Source organism: Peromyscus leucopus, chromosome 17 (genome assembly GCF_004664715.2).
Source record: "Peromyscus leucopus breed LL Stock chromosome 17, UCI_PerLeu_2.1, whole genome shotgun sequence".
Lineage (NCBI taxonomy): Eukaryota > Metazoa > Chordata > Mammalia > Rodentia > Cricetidae > Peromyscus > Peromyscus leucopus.
This window is the reverse complement of record NC_051077.1, coordinates 52,896,089-52,902,373: the sequence shown is the minus strand read 5'-3', so window position 1 is coordinate 52,902,373 and position 6,285 is coordinate 52,896,089. Positions and strand designations below refer to the sequence as shown.

The following is a 6,285-nucleotide window of genomic DNA, read 5'->3' as shown; positions in this document are numbered from 1 at the left end:
ACCACAAGTTGACATTTATCTGAGAGGGGCAGAAGAACAGAAGCAAGATGCTTCTGGGTTAGCCCATGGGGCACACTACTGCTCAAACCCTTTACTGGAGGAGCCCGGGACCCAGCAGCAGCAGCACAGTGGAGGAAGCGGTCCCGCAGCACCCGTGGCTTCTCAGCTGGCCTGTTTCGGCCTCAGAGCCCTCCAAGAGGACAGCTGGAAGTGTTCGAGAAGAAAGAAAAATGGCTCCACCCAGGGCTGGGAACAGAGCAACGTACTATAAACTGGAGGCTAGCCTGGGCTAGAAATGGTTCAAGGATGTAGCTTCAGGGAAGACTTCAGGGTCGTGCATGTAGCTCTTTACATCTGAAGGGCTCAGGGTTTGGCTCAGAGGCAGAACACGTTCTTCACCAGCAAAGCAAAGCAAACCAACAAAAACCAGATGATTGGAGCGGGGGCGGGGGTGTGATGACACGTGCCTTCAACCCCAGCACTCAGGAGATGAGGCCGGTGGATCTCTGTGAATTCAAGGCCAGCCTGGTCTACAAATCAAGTTCCAGCCAGGGTTACACAGTGAAACCCTATCTTGGAAAACAACAAAAAACGGAAGATTAAATCATGGTTGCCTGGTAAGTGGAGTTCTAGGGCCCTGCTCCTGGCACTCAAATCGCCACAAGAGGTAAAAACAAATAAAAAACACCAGCCCTCTTAGGGAGAGCTCTCCTCTCCCAGAGCCAGCTCTGAGCTAGAAGGACAAGTGCTGGGGCTGAGGGCCCGCTGTGGGGTTCGGGAGTTTTGCAGAAGTGGTTCACAAAGGGCACAGAGAGCTCAGCCGCCCTCCCTCTGCGGCGGAAGTGAGCCCGAGTATTTACTCTCGAAATATGAATCACATTATCATCCTCATTTCTGCTTTTCACAGATTACCAAAGAGTTGTCAGCTGTTTCCAGGGCCAGCGTGGCCCCGGGGAGGGGGAGGATGGAGAGGAAATCCCTGCCTCTGTCGCAACGAGGGTGAGAGCGCTGCGCGCTAGAACTGGGTTCTGCCTAAGGCCTATTTTCACTTTCTGGAAGTAACTTGGGCAATTGTCAGTAGCCATGGTTACTGGGGGCCTGCGCGGAGGGAGTCTTCCAGGCAGAGGCACCTGCTAATGAGAGGGCGAGGTTTGCTGCCTCCGGGCATTGCTAGAAGAAGAACTCCGTCTCCGGACCCGACACAGGTGGGCGACTGCAAAACCGCTGCCGAGCCGGGAGCATGAAGCACACGTCATCCCAGCCCGTCCAAAATAACAAAAATCAAAGCCAGGTGCCACATGTCACCGTGTTCACATGCCATTAGTTCAAAACCTTTCTCAGCTGCGAGACCTTGAGTGAGCCAGCACAGCTGGGTAGGGCGCTTGCAGCTAAGTCTGAAGACCTAAGCTGAATCCCCCCGACCTACAAAGAACAACTCAAAGCTGTTTGCTGGTCTCCACACTGCACTGCAGCATGTGCAGCCCTCCAAAACACAAAAAGAAATGTAGCAAAACACTTTCCCTATAGAAAAATCAATCCCAACACTTGGGAGGCAGAGGCAGGGCAATCGGAGTTTGTGGTTAGCCTGGTCTACATAAAGACCCTGCTTCCAAAAATAAAAATTTAAAAAAAGCAACGAAACACCAGCATGCTCCTTAAGTTTGGCTAAAACCCCAGAAGTTACCAGGAAAGGTCTTTAATTTTCCTTCTCTCCCCTCCCCCAGTTTAGAGATGGCCACATCAGTGGGACCAGCACCGGGAAACAGGGGAGCAAATTATGGCTCAACGTAGCTGCCTTAAATAACGCACGCTCAATCCTAAAACTCCTGTTTACATTTATAGAGAACCCACAGACCCTGGCAGCTGGGGGCTGCAGCTGGCGACCTTGGCCACAGGCGCGCTCTGCCTACCCCCTCAGGGCCTCCCCCCATCCCCAACCACACCACTGCGGCGATTCTTCAAAGATCCAAAACTTTTTAATTAAAAAAAAAAACCACCAAGTCTTATAAAAACGAAGCAGGCGGCAAAGATGCCATCGTCTCCCTTATAGTAATACAATCTGCCAGTCACTTATATACAATATCATAAAAAAACGACGCAGGTACACTCAAAGGCCATTTCTCACAAGGCATCTAGCCTCGATCCTCTAGTGGGGACCCGAGGGAAATAAGTCAATTATTGCACCATTTTGAAAACATTCTTCACAGGCTCCTGTCTTCTTCCCCGGGGCCTTCAGTCACGGTGGGGGCCCGAACTGGTGGCAGTCATTGTCCTGTAGCCACACTGTCCGGCCCCGTCCTCAGGGTCCAATAAATAGCAGTCAGTTTGCAAAGGGACCGTGCCCGGCGCGTGGGACCCGCCACGGCCGCGCAGGGGGTAGCCGGGTCTGCCCAGGCTACATATGTCGCTTCATGTGCAGGGCCAGGTGGTCGGACCTGGAGAAGGCACGGTCGCACAAATGGCACTGGAAGGGCCTGTGACCTGTGTGCTTGCGGTAGTGACGGGTAAGCTCGTCTGAGCGCGCGAACTTCCAGCCGCAGCCATCCCAATTGCAATGATAAGGTTTCTCACCTGCGGGGGAGGGGATGACAGTCAGCCTTAGTTTCCCCGAAAGCCTAGTTCCGGCACCCAGCACCCAACGGCACCTGCCCCCTCCCTCTCCATTCTCTTCCCCACCCACGTCCATTCTAGACAGAGAACCTTATGCTCCCGAGGCTGTCTCCCCAGCAGGCTCCCCGTAACATCTGAGATTAAGTATCGACTACACCAGGCTAGCCCTGAACTCCTGACCCTCCCGCTCATCGCCACTGTGCCAGGGGTTATATGCAGGGCTGGGGGCAGAAGTCGTGTTCACCGTAGACCCCAAACCTGCACTGATCCCCAAGTCTTGAGACCTGAGTTCCCCTAGCCAACCTGTTGATCTGCCACGCCCCCTTGCCAGGACCAGAGGCTGTGGACACATTTCCCTTCCGGAGGGCCGACAGGAGTCTCCCTCCATAGCCTAGCCTGGCCCCGAACTCACGGCCATCCCCCGGCTGCAGCTCCCCCCGCCCCGGCTGAGGCCAGGAGCCCACCTGTGTGCGTGCGCAGGTGCGCCTTTAGGTGCGAGCTCTTGGTGTAGGTCTTGCCGCAGTTGGCGTAGCTGCAAGTGTGAGTGGCGGCGCGCTTGCGGGGCCAGGAGCGGCGGCCGCGCTTGGGCTTGGCCTCCAGCAGCTCCAGCGGGGACGAGGGCGGCGTGAGGAGACCGCGGGTGGCGGGGGGAGGTAGGCCCAGGGCCGCGGCGGCGGCGGCCGCATCGTCGAAGAGACCAAAGGCGCCGGGAGCGGGCGGCCCGTAGTGCAGCGCAGGACCGGGGCCGCCGAAGCCGGGGCCGAAGGGTGGTGGGAACGGGTTGCGGGGACCGGGCGCTGCAAGGCGCGTGGGGCCGTCGGGGCTGAGCGGAGGCGTGTCCGGGGGTGGCGGGGGACGGCCGGCGGGGCCCCGCAGGCATGCACCTGCCGCTCCCGGGGCGCCTTCGAGCTTCAGCCCGCGCGGCCCGCGGGTCAGGCCGGGCGCGCAGCCGTAGCCGCCGCCGTCCACCTCCGGGGGCTCGGCCTTCACCAGCCTCCCCGGGGGCGCGAGGAGGAAGCGGCCGTGCAGCGCGGGCCCCGGAGGCACGTCCAGCTCCGGGCGCAGCAGCTCGGGTCCCAAGCCCGCCGCGGGGGTGCCGTAGGGCGGCGGGGCGCCGGGCTCCGGGTAGTAGAACGCAGGCGGCGGGGGCTGTGGCGGCGGCTCGGGAGGATTTTCGGTACCCAGACCGTCCAGCCCCATGGACAGAATGAAGTCCAGCACGCTGTTGAGGTCCTCATCGGTGCCGCCCGCCTCGGGTTCGTTGCGCGGCCAGCGCTGCGGGAAACGGGGTGCGGGACGTGAGCATGGGGCCACCTTCTGTTCCCCGGCACCCCAAGGTCTAACAACTCCCAGGCGCCCGCGCTCTGCACCCCGAGTTCCCTATCTATCCCTAATAGGTGCGCGCGCCCTCAGCCCCTGCGCCCGCGATCCGCACGCACCCACAGGTCGCCATCCTCGCCTGGCGTCCTCAGCCCCTGTGCCCACCTCTCTATTCCCCCCCTGCCTGAGGTCTAACTCTTTACCGCCAGCAGTCTAACTCTCCGCAGCCCAAGGTCTCCCACCGCCGCCCGCGGTCTGCACGCACCCCGGTACTAAGCTTGCAATCCCCAGTGCTCGACCCTGCGCCCACATCCTGTGGCCTGGTCCCCCGCTGCCCCACTACCCACGGTGCCCCCCGACAACCCTCACCTCCTGGAGGCCGCGCTCGCAAGGGCTGGCGAAGGTGGCGAAGGACGGCAGGATAGGCTCGCTGAGCGCCATGGCAGGGATTGTGTGTGCCGCGGCCCGGTCCGCCCAGGCCTTATAGGCGCGGCCGGCACGGGGGGGCGGGCCAGGAGGCGGCGGCGGAAACGCGTCCCGGATGGGGACGAGCTCCGAACTCAGCCTAAATTTAGCCGCGGTATATAAGCCTGGCGGCGGCGGCGGCGGCGGCCACTGCTGGAGCCCGGGCTGCGAGTCCCAGGCCCCGCCCCCCGAGGCCGGGGCCCGCCCCCGGCCGTCCCCATGACGACGGCGTCAACACGCCAGGCACAACAGCCAGGCTAGCATGCGGGGGTGGCACCTGGGACTCCGCGGGGAACACGGCGTGAGGAGGCTTCCCCGGTGTCTCCCCAGCCTCAGGCTCCGGGAAACCTGGACCGATGTATGCGGAGTCTGCGATCACTGGGTTCACCAAAGGGACGCTCTGTGAAATCTTTGGGTGAGCCTGACATGTATGCTACTCTGGAAGCCGAGGCAGGAGAATGAAGAGTTTGGGGCCTGTCTGGGCTACCGGGAGAGTTGAAGGCCAGCCCAGGGCCACGTAGACCCTCTGTCTCTGTCTCTCCTTCAGAGACAGACAGACAGACACATAAACAGAGAGACACACAAAGAAAAACATGGCATGGTGGTATACGCCTATCCTCTGAACCCTTGAGAGGATGGAAGCATTAGGTTCAAGCCAGCCCTGGCGACAAGAGACCCTATCTCAAAAAAAGAAACAAAGACTGGGGCAGGCAGGATGGCTCAGTGTTGGCTTCCAAGCCTGACGCCAGGAGTTCAGTCCCCAGGAGGAGAGAATTCATTCCTATACATTCCTATATGTCGCCCCTGGCCTCCACAGTGTACTGTGGCACACATGTCTACACACACACACACACACACACAAATATAAAAAAAGTGGCAATGTAAAAAAGTTATAATAAATAGCTGGGCGGTGGTGGTGCACAACTTTAATCCCAGCACTTGTGACGCAGAGGCAGGCGAATCTCTGTGAGTTTGAGGCCAGCCAGGTCTACAAAAAGAATTCCAGGACATCCAGGGCTACATAGAGAAAGCCTGTCTCCGAAAAACAAAAAGTTATAATTAATAAATAGATACAAAGTATTGGATATCGGGGACCTTTTCACCTCCTACATACTCCTCAGATAAAGCCTTCAAGTGCAGGGAAAGCGAGGCGGGGAAGCGTTCTGGCAGACGTGAAGGGAAAGGGTACTTTCAGTGGGGGATGGGCACGTCAAATAAATATACATAATACCCACAGGGCCCAAAAAGAAAAAAAGGAAACAGTGGGAAGGAGGAAGTGTGTGGTGGGGCCCGGGGGAGGGGAGATGGTGCAATGTTGACCTTCACCCAGGAGCCATTGTTGCGGCAAGATCTGGAAAAAGCATGGGGGAGCCATCCCCACCTTAGAGGGAGAGCATTATTTCAAGCCACACCTGAAGCCAGGTGGTAAGGGATGCAGTCAGCGTGGGTCCCAAAGGTCCTGGGGCAGTCCCCTGCGGCAGGGTTAGGTGGCTGCGGGTTCCATAGTGACCCAGCCCCTAACCCTTGTCCACTTCTGCGTGACTCTTAGTAGAGGCTTTGCCCCACGTCTGTGAAACACAGATACACCAGCCCCAGCGTTTCCATAAAACGGCAGTGTCTACACCAAACCCGCACAGTCCTGTTAGACCCTCTCTATGGAGGACATGGAATTCCTCTTGCCCGGATGGTGTGCGAGGCTGTGTTAATTAAGGAACGTCTAACAAATCCCCTGGGACTGAGGGCCCACCTCAGCCTCTCACCACAGAGCGGGAGAACGCCGCGTGTTTCCCACAGGGAGCAACAGTAGGCCAGATCTGAAGGACTTGGGTCGGGGTGAGGGTGGGGGGACAATGTTGAGTCAGGAGTTTTGTTTGTTTTTATTTGGCGCGC

General features: G+C 58.8%; 1 protein-coding gene across 1 annotated transcript; it reads right to left on the bottom strand.

The window, feature by feature from the left end:
- Positions 1-1,954: 1,954 nt before the first annotated feature.
- Klf2 (Kruppel like factor 2) lies at positions 1,955-4,407 on the bottom strand. The gene is made up of 3 exons (XM_028893533.2): positions 4,300-4,407; positions 3,075-3,885; positions 1,955-2,571 (listed from the first exon to the last, which is right to left on the bottom strand). Exons 1-3 carry the CDS (start codon positions 4,369-4,371, stop codon positions 2,396-2,398), a joined length of 1,059 nt encoding a protein of 352 aa, XP_028749366.1. The 5' UTR covers positions 4,372-4,407; the 3' UTR covers positions 1,955-2,395.
- Between the last annotated feature and the right edge of the window lie 1,878 nt (positions 4,408-6,285).